Source organism: Lonchura striata, chromosome 2 (assembly GCF_046129695.1).
Source record: "Lonchura striata isolate bLonStr1 chromosome 2, bLonStr1.mat, whole genome shotgun sequence".
In the NCBI taxonomy this organism is placed as follows: Eukaryota; Metazoa; Chordata; class Aves; order Passeriformes; family Estrildidae; genus Lonchura; species Lonchura striata.
The window spans coordinates 64,447,536-64,460,955 of NC_134604.1; the positions used below are offsets into that span (position 1 = coordinate 64,447,536).

The 13,420-nt window shown below is 41.0% G+C and overlaps 2 protein-coding genes across 3 annotated transcripts in view; one reads left to right on the plus strand and one right to left on the minus strand.

The window, feature by feature from the left end:
- Positions 1 to 9,276, minus strand: NHLRC3 (NHL repeat containing 3). The gene is made up of 7 exons (XM_021526619.2): positions 9,182 to 9,276; positions 8,072 to 8,221; positions 7,027 to 7,174; positions 6,333 to 6,533; positions 5,082 to 5,173; positions 3,131 to 3,243; positions 1 to 2,649 (listed from the first exon to the last, which is right to left on the minus strand). Exons 1-7 carry the CDS (start codon positions 9,227 to 9,229, stop codon positions 2,421 to 2,423), a joined length of 981 nt encoding a protein of 326 aa, XP_021382294.2. The 5' UTR covers positions 9,230 to 9,276; the 3' UTR covers positions 1 to 2,420.
- Positions 8,824 to 13,420, plus strand: part of PROSER1 (proline and serine rich 1) — a 21,092-nt gene continuing 16,495 nt past the window's right edge. Inside the window, exons 1-3 of one of the 2 annotated variants that reach the window (XM_021526618.2) lie at positions 8,824 to 8,914; positions 10,042 to 10,125; positions 13,155 to 13,220. In XM_021526618.2, the coding sequence (XP_021382293.2) occupies positions 10,081 to 10,125; positions 13,155 to 13,220 (111 nt within the window). In that variant the 5' untranslated portion in view covers positions 8,824 to 8,914; positions 10,042 to 10,080. Of the gene's footprint in view, positions 8,915 to 9,763; positions 10,126 to 13,154; positions 13,221 to 13,420 lie in introns of those variants that run through there. The other variant, XM_077781423.1, reaches the window with a different exon arrangement.

Genomic DNA, 13,420 nt, shown 5'->3' on the forward strand with positions numbered 1-13,420 from the left:
TTTAATAATGCGAAATTCTCAATTTATTTTATCAAATTCTCTTGCTGTGCATTTCTTCAGAAATTGGTTTCAAGGCAACACATAAGAAAACATTCAGAGAATTAGCAAGTTAGTGCACAAAATAATTTTCTCAGTCTAGTCATAGACACAGATAAAGTCTAAGCAGCTCATAATTATTAATAATAAGCATCCCTTGTCCCTTGTTATCACAGATACCCAAATGCCTAGTTGTAAGGCACATTTTGGCACCTTGGCCTATTTCAGTAAAGCCACACAACACTGGATGGGTGCTCCCCATTTCTTGGAGCCAAAAGCTCATGAGAAAGATCTGATCCATGCAGCAAACAGAAACTTGTACAAGTAAGTTATTTGTCAACATCCAAAAGTGCATTACCTTGCTTTACTGAACACAAAAACATGTTCCCAGAGAGCTTGGAGTTCTATTTTCAAATGGATGTGACAAAGGAAAAATAAATAAGGGGAGGATGTAGTGAAGAAAGATGGGTATGCCTGGATCCACTACACACAAAGATATGCTCAAATATAATGACTTTATAGTAAAATTTCATAAAATAAACACACTTGTGTAGTAGACAAGAAATAGCAAAACTGCATGCAGAGCAGAGATCCCTGAGCTAGTCAAAAAATAGTTAGAAAAGCCACACAAGACACTGTGTGGACATATTCACATAGGTCTAGAGGAAGTACTGCTATTTTTTCAGCAAATAAATATTGTTTACTAGCTCCCATTCAAGACCACATGAGTGATGGACTGTATTAGCTAGTGTATAACCTTGAAGTTCTGCTTCTAAGGCTTGACTGAGGGCAGCCCCAGGTGGGATCTGGTCTTATTGTTGTAGATGTAGCCAACAAAAAAGCTTTCACATTTAGTGCATTAATCACAAATAGTGCTGAAATCAGGCAGTCAGGCTCCATAGCTGAGTTACTTTTCAGAGAAAGTATGAATCTGACTTTTCTGAACAGCTTTTCCATCTGCATACTCACAAGTTTGTGATCATAAGTTGAAACCTACCAAATTAAGTAGCATTTGCTTTTGACAACATTCACTAAAGTAGGTGAATCCCATTCGGTACAATTTCCCATCAGTACAATTCTGTTTCCACTATTCCCTTTCAAAGAAAGTAGGAAAAAAATTACCTCTCTTAGCTGGTAATTAGCATTAAAATAATCTACACAGTAAAATAAATGTGTGGAAACAGCAAAAATCCTCTCATATGTTTTCAAGAGCTAGAAAATACAGAATGTGGACCCACAGTTTTACCATGGTAATCAGTTATCCATGGTCTTATTTCTGCCATGTCATCTGCCCCATCCCATTTCTTCCATACCTGGCTCCCTCTATACTATAAAGTGAACTTAAAATCTTGTAGTAACATGTAAAGAAAGCAGAATCCCTTTGTTCTGGGAATGGAGAGGCAGGATTTTTTAGGACAAAGCTTAGAGACATCTGCTATAATATAGTGTAAGAAACTTAACTCTACACATTAATGAAGTTGATGAAATCTGAGTTCTGGAAATAAATTAGAAGAGATGCTTTGCTGTTAAATTACAGGGCTTCAATTAACTCAGAAGAAAATCATATGTCTCCCAGTCCCTACTGCTGATTAAGACTTTTCTAGCAAATTGCAATTTGTTTTTCTTGAGGAACTTACATGACTTGAACCTCAATATGTTCCACTATGAAATCTTATGGAACTGAAAACTCATGCTGATATAAATCAAATAAGGTTAAGAACTAATTTAGTTAAGAATCAGTTATTGGCTGCTGTGCAGATATTTTTAATTTAAAGTGTCTAATATCAATTTAGCTCAAGCTTATTACAGACTTTTTGGCTTTAGCTAGAGCTGAAAACAGATTTCAATACTTATGTCATTAAACACCTAAGGCAGATGCCAGTACTGACACCAATATCCAGCAGCATCTAATTTAACATTGTGACACATCCTTATATTCTCTGTTGGACAGTATCAGCACGACCATTCAGAAATCAAAGTGAGAAAACATTGAAATGAAGTGCTCTTCTCCCAGGAAATAATTTATAAAACTTCTTTCAGACATTTCTGACCATTTGGCAACACACAGGCTAAGCAGAGCCATTGACCCCATGCATTTAAGATGAACAGTTGTGTTTGTAAACTTTTATATAATAAAATTAAAATGCTTATTATTTTACAATCGCAACAAAAGTAATATCATATCATTACCTAAAGGAGTAAGAGTTCAAGACCAAGTATTTCTCCAGAACTCCAGAACAGCTAGGACAGAGTCTTAGCTCTAGAGTTCTGGGAGCACTTGTGCAGTTCTGTCTAAGGAAGCACAAGCTATAAAGAATTCAAGGAAATGTGGTCATAGGTCTTAAATGTCACACAGCTTGTGCCATGGCAGTTGTGGGAAATCATCAGCTTAAGGGTACGTATTTTTGTACTTGCTGGGCTCCAATCTCTGCAACATAAACTGCTCCACTCCTCATGTCTACATCCACAAGATGTGGTTTGGTTTCATCAGCCAGCTGGACACTGTGGACTATGGCACAGTCCCCAATGGAGCCAACTGGAGGTGCTGCCAAGATTGCCAACCGGTTGATATTCAGCTGAGCTACAATCAGGTATTTGTAATCAGCAGTAAACCTGTGAAAGATAAAACATATTTTTGTACTACGAACTCCATATGGCATCTCATTTATCACAAACAAAACGTCTTTAACAATCACCGTTTTGAAGGCTATGACCAATAGAATGCAATGTAACATTGGAAATTAAGTTGTAAGCCTTGTTCTTCATATGGCTGCTCATTGAGACATATTATGCTACAGAAAACTCATTCAAGAAAATCTTTCTTCTTGTAAAAGCTGCAACAGTAAGGTTAATAACATAATGACTTTAAAGTGAAGCTCCCAATACTGCACTCAAATCCACAGGGCTTGCTATAAAGCCAGGATTTTCCTGCCAAGATGCAACTGTGTAGATATTTGCAAATGTTAGGACACCTAGCACCTTATTTCACTGGTTAACTACTTGTCATCAGGCATTAAATATCAACATTTTAATGCACCAGTAAGAGTACACCTTATTTACATAATTGTGTGCTGCTATAACTGTTCAACATTACCTGACAGAATAAGGTCCATCTTCTGAAAAACAGCTGCTCCAAGACCCAAGCCACTCTCCCGTGACTTTATCAAAAACTTGGATTCTCTTGTTGTCTCTATCTGCAACCCATACCTGTTAAAAAGAAAAGTCATGGCTGTCAATAAATAAAACAAATTAAATGCATTTGTTTCTTATGAGAGCAAAGTTCCGTGTAGTAAAAACGGAAGAATGTACCCTGGAAGAATGTATACCCTCCCATCCAAAACTAAATCAATAGGTACGACTGCCAGATATAAACCAAAACTGACCTACTGTTAACATACACAAATTATTTTATACTACTTTAACAGAGAAATCAGTGCCTTCTCTTCTTTTTTTGTGGCTATATGATATATTTGGTAGGATTTTTATCTCCACAATGAGGACATATTTCCACCTATTAAATTCTGAAGATCTGTCTAAAGTTCTGTCACCTGCATTTTTTTCCAATGGTAGTCTCATTTCATGATCATGCTCCTGATATGCCTAATACTACTACAAATATTTAGCCATTTAAACACTTAGAGTATATTTAGCTGTTTTTGTCTAACCAGCTTTGTCTCTGTCCCATCCTGTGTTAACTGGGTTCACAAACATTGCAAGCTAGTAATACCACTAGACAGTTCCAATAAAGGCATTTTTGTAGAATAATCTTTGAAGTTTTAGCTGTTGACAAGTCATCAGCCTGGTAAACTTCATGACTTTTCTGGGGTATTACCAAAAAGGGAGCAATAAACATAACCCTAGATCTTTCATCATTGTTTTTAAATGAAACACTACTACAGGATTCTCTTAGATTTCTTCTGAATTAACAATTAATTCTCAACCTAAACTGATGATCAGCTCTATGTTGGTAGTTAGATCATGGCTCATCCCAGTCACTGTCTTAAAATTAATAAACTCACAGTTACCCTGGAGCATAAAGTGACCGTGTTCCACCTGTTTTTTCTCCCACTCTGCCAGTTTTGGCAGAGAATTGATTTTTATATACACTTCTTATTCTGATTCAGACACCATCAGCAGAATTAGCTTCAAACAGTGGTGTTTTAGTGAAGCAATCTTATTTTCCCTGGAACAGATTAAGAAGCAACAGCATAACTCCCCTCTAGGACCAGAAGACCAAAAGCCAGACTGGCAATTAACACCTGGCAGAAGCAGAGTCTTGGAATGCCTTGAGCTGCATGTAAGAGGGAGTAATGTCCACAACCTAGCTAGAGCCTCACTATCATCTAAAGCTTATTTGCAATTTCCAAATATGAAATTAAAGCCCCCCTGAAGTGTAGTGACTGAGGGCAATGGACCACTACTTTGTCATCTAGCAGGATCAATTTTAATAAACACACTTGAGTATTTATATGGTTCTTCTGTGAACAACTTTTAGAATCAACTACACAGCCAGCCAGCAAGAGAGACAAAGTAACCAAAAAAAACCCCAAAAAGAGCAGAAACGATGTTTCCAGCTCTTATCATTCATCCCACACATTCACAGCCCAGTTTTCTGGGTTTTACATCAAAGCACAGATATTTATGGCTGGAATTGATCCATTGGTATGCACTTTCCCATGGGAGAAAAGTGGTTATCAAGGTCAGGATGGCCCAAGCAGGCCACTGCTTCTACATGAAGAAACAGAAGTGGTTTTATTTATTATAGAACATGCTTCTCCTGTAGTTTCACAATGGCACCTTGCTGTTGCATGGACATTGACAGTGTAAGTGGTCAGGATCCTGGTGTTAACCTTGGAGTCAGCTGCTTCCATAGAACCTGCACTGTGAAACTTCAGTTCAGGACTATCACACCAAAAAATGTAACCCCATAACGTGACACAGATCACAACAGTTTAAACAAAAAAGAAATACATTTTGTTTTGTTCAAATACGTAGAAACAAGTCTGCTGAAAGATGAAATAAAAAAAAATTCCTCAATTCTTTACCCGTCCAAAAGCATCCAGCGTTACACTGTGAGGAATCCTGAACTGACCAATGCCACTCCCATTTGTTCCAGTCAGCCATAGCTCTTTGTAGTCTGAACAGTGAGCACCATGAAAAATAAAAGTAAAAAAATTACAGTGAGAAAACAACAAACAAACCAGCTTTTAAGTCAATCTCTTGTAAAGTTACTTTGGGTAATTTGTAAAAGGTGAGATTTCTAAACTGTTTAAAAACAGTGCTCCCAATACATAAATCTGAGAGAAAACAAGACTACTACAGTGACTACTGGATTGTTACTAGCAGTTTCATGATTATGATTACAAAAATGTAGCCAGTAATAGACAAGAGCCATAATCTGAGGTACTGTTAAACACTGAATTTAAAAAAATACAAAAACAAAGAAAAAGAAGTTGGTTGATTATGCTATTAATTTATTTCCTAAATTCACTTTTAACACTTGTTATCTGGAAGTTTTCACTTTTAACAATTTACCATTTTGCAAACTAGGTATTAGGGAAGTGTCTGCTTTATGACAGCAAAATGAAGAAACAGTAGCTCCTCCATTTATTCCAATTGTGGACATGTGCAGACTCTTTAGTCACTGCCCTAACTGAGGACTATGAGTGAGCTAATTAGAATCACAGAACAATTTAAGCATAAAAGTCCTCCAGACACTGCTTAGTCCAACCTGCTCCTCAAAGCAGGAATAGCCCTGATAAAAAGTCCAACTCTTAAATAAGATCAAGTTGCCCATAACTCATCAGCTTTTGAGCATTTACAGGAATGGAGAGTGAAAACCATCTTTGGACCACCCTGTCATTCATTGTCTGACCACCTTTACTCTGAATGTTTTCTAACAAAAATCAAACTGAAATTCACCCCTCTTGAATCTTTTGCTCTGTGTTCCTCATTCTTCACTGGATATCTCAAAAAAATATGTGTCTCTGTCTTCCCTATAGCCTTCTTTTACTGGCTTAAGACAGCAATAAGAATCCTTCTTAGCTAGCTTTCTTGGAGACTGAATGTCCTGGGGTAGCCAGGACATTGAACAAAGTCCCTCTCAGCCTCTTCTCATGAATTACTAGATTTCTCCTGAAGTAATGAGCAGTAAAACAGGTTCTGACTCAATAAGGTCTTCCAACTAAAGTTAAATGACAGTTCTACCTAGTACTCATTTAAAAGTATTCCCAGTCCATGTTATTTAAAATCCAGTTTTCAGTGGTCAACTACTGCAAGAGTTCCTTCTTCCATACCATTTGTTAGTTTGAGCAATCTGTTGTTCATTCCTCCGTCTCCATCAACAACATAGATTTCTCCAGTTTCCTCCACAAAGATATCTGCTGGTTGATCAAATTGCAGGGGAATCAAACTTGAACCAGCATTACCAGGTGTGCCCAAGACCTGCATAAGTTTACCCAGAGGGCTATACTGTTTCACTGTGTGTCCATATTTCCCTGAATCAAGGAAAAAAGAAAGTGCAACAACATCTTAACACAACAAAATGTAAGTATTAAAACTGACTGCAAAGATTGAAAATCTGATGCTCAAAAGTAAGTGATATTAATATATCTAACAGACTAAAATTCTATAATGAGATGATGACAGTGGGTTAGTAAATCCACAGGCTGTAACACTATTCATGCCCTGTATTAGGATCACTAAACCTGGGTCTAGCCAGGCTAAACTTATGTGTGTCAGGCTTTTTTCCCTGATACTTCTGGGGGTGGTAGGGAGGAGTGCTGACCAAGCTCAGCAGCTGTAAGCAGATACATGGCACAACTCATGAAACTTCACACTATTTTGTGCAGCACCTGAGAAGTTTGTTCATAGCACATAAAGCACAAATCTATCTCAGAATTGCTTGAGAGACTTAAATAAGTGAGTTGTTTAAAGCAATATTACATTTTCTTCCCCACTGAATATTTCTTATATCATCACGATGCATACCTGTTCCAACATCTGTGATCCATACTGAACTTCCTATTGCAGTATTCCATACAAAGATACCATGAGGCATTTCAACTGTATCATTCCAGGAATGAAGAAAATAGCCTTCTTCTGAGAATACAAGTACCTTTGGCACATTGTCTCCCCGCTGAAAAGGTAAAAATAAAATAAAATAGGTAAAAAAGGTAAAAAAATTAAAAAAGGTAAAAAAAGAAAACCTATTAAGTAAGTAATCTCATAGTTTAAAATTCCCCTTTGTGAAGTTTTTGCAATGTTTCATGAATTGAAAGAATCTCCTGACACGATTGTCTGCTGAAACTCTTTTTCCAGCTAGAAAAGGAAAAAGAGATATGGGTCTGAATTTAGTATGAAAAAAATTCCAGTCAGTCTAGACTTTCACCTTACATCACATAGAGTTCAGCTTTCAGAGCAGTCAAGTGCCTGCAGCTATCCTGGTCTTCAGCTTGAATTGTGATTTTGTGTTCCTGCTGAAAAGTGTGCCCAATGTAATGGGCATGAGAAATTGCAACAGTGCTTATTAGCTGCATGGCACCCATGTACTCATACTGTGCTTTACAAGAAATTTCCACCACATCCCATGGCCTAGAGATAAATCACAGATGGACCTGAGTAGAGGAAATAATTTAACTTCAATTACTCTAACTGGTTGAAAGAGTTGTGTGGTTTTGATTTCATGGAACAAGGCCTCAAAGAATGGAAGATTCAGTTTCCCCAGAATCACACTTTATCTTACAGCTGAGGGAACAAGCTGCTGTAACTCAGTTAAGTTGGATCATGCATTCATATCACAGAAATGTAATGCTTTAAAAAAAACCCCACAAACAAATGTTGTGCCAGAACTGCTTTCAAAAATAGATAGAGACATCTCTGTTTATATTTTCTCTCATTTCAATACAATCATTATTCTAAATGTGTAAATATATGTAAATAAGCATACACATACATATCCTAATCTTAAGCAGATGCTTTAAAGGCAAAAAACCCACAAAAACAACACAGAGATAAAAACAATATTCCCACTCACTTGTCCTACATAGACCAGACCATGGAGAGAGTCAACAGCAACACAAAATGTTTGGCCAGTGAAGTGTTCTGGAGTTTTAGGCCAGCCTATGTCTAGCTTGTACATCTGTTGCTCTCCCTTCCAAGGAGAGAAGCACTCTGCTTTTAAAACCTGAGAATACAAAATAAATATATAGTAGTTAAATTCCATGAAACAGCAGCTGAACTGTGTGCTGAAGCATCATAAATTCATTTATTCAATTTAAATTAAGACAGATAAATAGAAGCAGGCTTAGCCAGGGGTTTGGACTGCAAGTGGGAAAGCTTTAACAATCTGAAAATAAGCTAATCAAGTCCTTTGGATTTGGGAACTCTGGAATTAGAAGGCAAAACACATACCATGAAATTTCTTACACTAGAGCTGCTGTTAATATCTGTAAATCACTGTCCAGAATGAGGAAAATAATACAGAAGGTTCCAAATAGGCCAGATTCAGTAGCCACTTCAAGATGTGAAAATAAGAAAAAGAAAAAAAACACAGGTCAGGAGTGAAAACTCCACCTTGGAAATGAAGAAGTGTAAAATGCCAGGAACAGTCAGACTCGGGTCAATGTATACATTTTAAAGGATAACAGAAAAAAAAAATATTCCACGTTCTTGTTCTATTTTTTCCAGCAGAAGAGGGGAAGCTAAGCATGAAAACAGAGCACTCAGCACAGAGCTACGCAGTAACGCGGCCCAGGGCCATCTGATACTTCCGTTCCTCGCCCTGCCTGGACCGGGGGACGCACTGATGAAACAGTGCGGACAGACAGGCTGGGCCATCCGAAGGGAAACCACGAGCAATCAAGCAAGGAGAACACCTGTCAGTATCAAGCGGGAAGTCAGTCACCCCTAAACTCCCTTTTCCTCGCTGGGGCGCAGCACGCCGCCTGGAACCCCTGGAAGGGGCTGCCCCGCGCAGGCACTACCTCGGCGGGGCTGCGAAGCCGCCCGGTGCCGCAGTGCCCGCCCGGAACCGAGAGCGAGCAGGTCCCGCCCCGCCGCCCCCCTCCGCTGTTCACCCGAACCGGAGGCCCTGGCACGAACCCCCGGAGGCCCTGGCACGAACCCCCGGGCGGCCGCCGCGCACCTGGGAGCCGCCGAGCAGCGCCAGCAGGGCTAGCAGCGTCCCGGCCATGGCAGCGCCGGCCCCGCGGCCGCCGCCTCCTCCCGGGGCCGGGCGGGTTGCCAAGCAGCACGTGTCCGCGGCCCCTCCCACACGGCCGCTGCTCCCCGCGCCGTGCCGGGCCCGAGCCCGGGGGCGGCGGCGCGGCGGCGGCGCGGGCCGGGCGCGGCCGCGCCCCGGGGCAGCGCTCAGCGCCCCGGCGCGGCACCGGGAGCCGGGCGAGCGCCGAGTCCGCCCCGCGCTCCCGCCGCTCCCGCGCAGGCATCGCTACCGTCGCCCGGCGTGGAAAAGGGCCTTCGCTCCGCGCTGTGATGCCATAAGGACACGACGGCAGGGAGGCGGGACCGGCGGAGGGAGTGCGCTGTCTGTGGGCTCACGCCGCTCCCGGCCGCCGTCCTCACCGGGGCCGCCCGCCCTGGGGGCCGCCCGCGTCCGCCCCGGCTCTGCCCGCCGCGATCGCCGGGCGGCGGCGCCGCGAACGATGCTCTGCGGGGGCGCCCCGGGCCGCGCTGCCGCGTGCTGAGCGGGGCGGCCGCCCTTCCCTTCTTCCCTTCGCTTCCCCTCCTTTCCCTTCCCTTCCTGCGGCCCCCGCACCCTCCGGAGCGCCCGCGGGACGCGCGGGGAGCGGGCGCACCGGGCGGCTCCCGCAGCGCGCCTTTGTCTCCGGGTCCGCCACCGCAGAGGCGGCAGCGCTCCATCCTCGGGGCCGAGGACAGCCCCGGGCTCCTTCCGTGCCCGGCATTTTTTATTTATTTATTTTTTTAAGTATTTTTCTTCCTGTATGCCCAAAGACATATAGGATTTATTTTGTTTTATATCACTAGTATTATTTCATCCACGTTTAAGTGTCGGCAATAATCAAGATGGATAAGAAATCATTTGAAACCGTGCTGGATGAAATTAGGAAGGTAAATTCTCGTTGTGTGTGTTGGTTTAATCGTTTGGTGATGGACTATAGGACAAGGAGTGATGGCTACAAATTGAAAGGAGGGGGATATTTAGCTTACATATTAACAAGAAATTCTTAATTGTGGAGGTGGTGAGGCAGTGGAACAGGTTCCAGGGCTGCCCCAATCCTGGCAGTGTTCAAGGCCAGGTTAGATAAGGCCTTGGGCAGCCTGGTGTAGTGGGAGGTGTCCCTGCTTATAGCAGGGGTGATTGGATCTGGATGATCTTGAGCCCTCATTGGAAATAAGCACCTGGATAAAGTTACTGCAGCATTTTCACTTCAAGGAGGATGAGGAAGAAAACCAAGCATGTCTTATTTGAGGGGAAGGGCTGCGTTTGCTTGGCCTGTCTGGAGACAGTGAAGTAACCACCTTTTATCCACTGGTTTAGGAGGTACAGTGCACAAATAGGACGTGAGAACACTGATTTCTGAGCTGCACTCTGTTGTCCTTGTTGAAAGTCATGTCTCCCGCAGCTTGGGAGTGACTGCACACCTTTCTCTGGGATGTCAGTCCTGCGTTTTGATGTGTGCTCGGAGCTTCCTTAACTCTTGTTTATAAACTCTCCGAACAAAATACTGCAAGTTGCTGGGAGAAGAGGTACAAACCTGGGCTTCCCCGTGTCTGGCAGGGCTCTGGTTTCTCTCTGCACGGGGTCCTGCTTTTAACAGGACAGCGCGAGGTTAGTGGTTGGCACACTTCCCTGAATGGTAGAAGGAGAAAAGGAGAGAAAAAATAAATCAGGACCTTGGAGATTAACGTTTCTAGTTTTGCCTGGGAAGCAGAAACCTGTGATGTATTTTGTTGCAGTTAAGATGTAACTTAATGATGTATTTTGTTGCAGAGGTTTTTTAAGTGTCACAGTATAACAGTTTACCTGTCAAAGATATCTTGGTGTGACACTGAAGGGCTTGTTTCAGATGAGATTTCCTTGTGGCACAACAGCAGTCCATAGCATTTTTGCATTAAACAAGTTGTGTTGGTTTGTCTGGGAGATGTAGATTTCCTTTATTTGGACTCAGAGTTGAGTTTCAGTTCAGTTTCCCTTCGGCATGAGGCAATGATGGCTGCAATTTCAGTATTATTATTTTGCAACGTATTGAGGTATAAAACCCTATTGAGGTTTAAAACTGTTCAATGGAAGCCCCAGGGGTGTTTTTATTATTACAACTGCAATTTTTGCATAAGGTCATGGTCATAAGTTCTCTTTCATAAAACAGCTGACAACATGACAGTCTAAGATATTTCACAGTGTGGACTTCCCTCCCAACTTAAGAATTTGTGTGGAAAATATTGGGGCCACAGGAAAAAATCAAGGAACAACTAGCACATGAATGCTTTCTCTGATGATTGATGGTGGGAGGGAGTAATGTTTCAATTATATTACTGCAGTGCAGTCCTTCAGAAAATGCTCTGTGATTACTAAAGACTTCAGACAAAAGGGTTTAGGCATGTGATTGTAGGCAATTATGTTTCCTCTATGCTATCTGCTTGTATTCCTGTATTCCAACTTGCTGTTGATCTAAGGATCAGTGCTGTGCTCTGTTAATAATAGTTGTGCTGTTGTGATGTAACATTCATCGTCCAAATGCTGGTTTAGTGTCTTTGCTGCTATGTTTTTATTTAAGCTTCATTTCTAGCTCTGCGGTAGAACCACCTTTATTATGTGATTTACAAGTTTGTTGTGTTGGCATGTTCCATTTTCAGTCCTAGAGTTAGCAGGAACAATTATTTAAATGTCTTAATGTGTAGTTTACTTCTGTTTTCCCCTGTATAAATGTACAAGTACTAGCAAGATATACTTTGGGGGTTTTGTTTATTTGTTTCTTCTATAAATATGCAAAGCTTTGTGTTTGTACTCTTTTTACAAAGTCATTCAGTTGTTGATTTAAGAAGGTAAAGTAACATTTGTTTCAGTAAAAAAATACATACCCGGCTTTTTTCCAAAACACATGAAGAGTAGGAAGGAATAGAAGAAAAAAATGAGCATGAAGACAAATTCTTTCTCTTCTGTGACTTTAGCGTGTCTGGTAGTCTTTGTCTCTTAATGAGGTACAGGAAGGAAGAGGGTTGCCTCAAATAGTATCCAGGTGGATTTCTGGGCACCTAGGCTGCAGTGATGGAGACCTTCGTGTCTGTCTGGAGGGTCAGGAAGAAAAAAGCAAGGGGTAGGGGTTGTTTCTAGGGCTGTTAGGAGGAAAATGTGAGTGGGTGTGTGAGTAAAGCTAAAGGTGGTTTGAGAATACCCGAGCTCTAGCATTAGACAGGGGACTTGGCAACTATGGAAGAAAGGTGTTTTCACTGGCTTGGGGCAGGAATTCAGCTGTTATCTTGTACCTGTCACGGAGGGCTGGGTATAGGGGAGGGGCTATTAGACAGCTCATGTGGTTATCAATACAACTGCCTTGCCACAAAGTCAAAAGGCTAGTGTTGCATTAAAGTACTGTGTTTTGTTTGATTGGTATGACTGCATGTTAAAATTTGCAACACATAACGATAATGATAAGACAGTATCCATCTCTGGACCAAGTTTTGTTGTGTATTTAATTCTGTCTGTATAGACTCATTATCCAATTTCTTCATAAATTCACCAAAGTAAAATTCTTTGTCAGTTAGTTTACAGGGGCCATGCAAAGCGATTGCTTGAATAATCAACTGTATTATCTTGTTTAAGTTGATGTAAATCATTGGAGCAAAAAGAAGAGTCATGATGTTCTCTCATCACAGTTATAAGCAACAACAAAAAAGCAAAATCAAGTAAATAAAAAAATGAGTATTTTTTAACAGAAGAATTAAATCACATCTTCCTGCTTTTCACTGTTCTCAGTTACCTAAGAAGTACATTGTTACTTCAAAATGCTGCAGTGTAATTAATGCAAATGTCACTTTGTAGGGGCAGATTTTAGAATAATATATTAGCAGATGGTTGTGCTATAATTATAATTTTTGAGTCACTAATTATGCATCCTTTTTTTTTCTATATCTTTTAGGCTGTATTGACTGAGTACAAATTAAAAGCTATTGAATATGTTCATGGATACTTTTCCAGTGAACAGGTAAAGTCAACACTGTTATGAGTTTAATGGGAGCTATTGTTTTTGTATATTCAGTAATACAAACTGATTGTCTCCAATCATACTGAGGCTGATCATATTAGGTTTTCATATTTATTAAGGAGATTTAATTCCTTGTTATTATATCAGCATGGCACTATTAAGAAGAGTTCCAAGTTGTTTTGTCATCAAAATCACTGCAT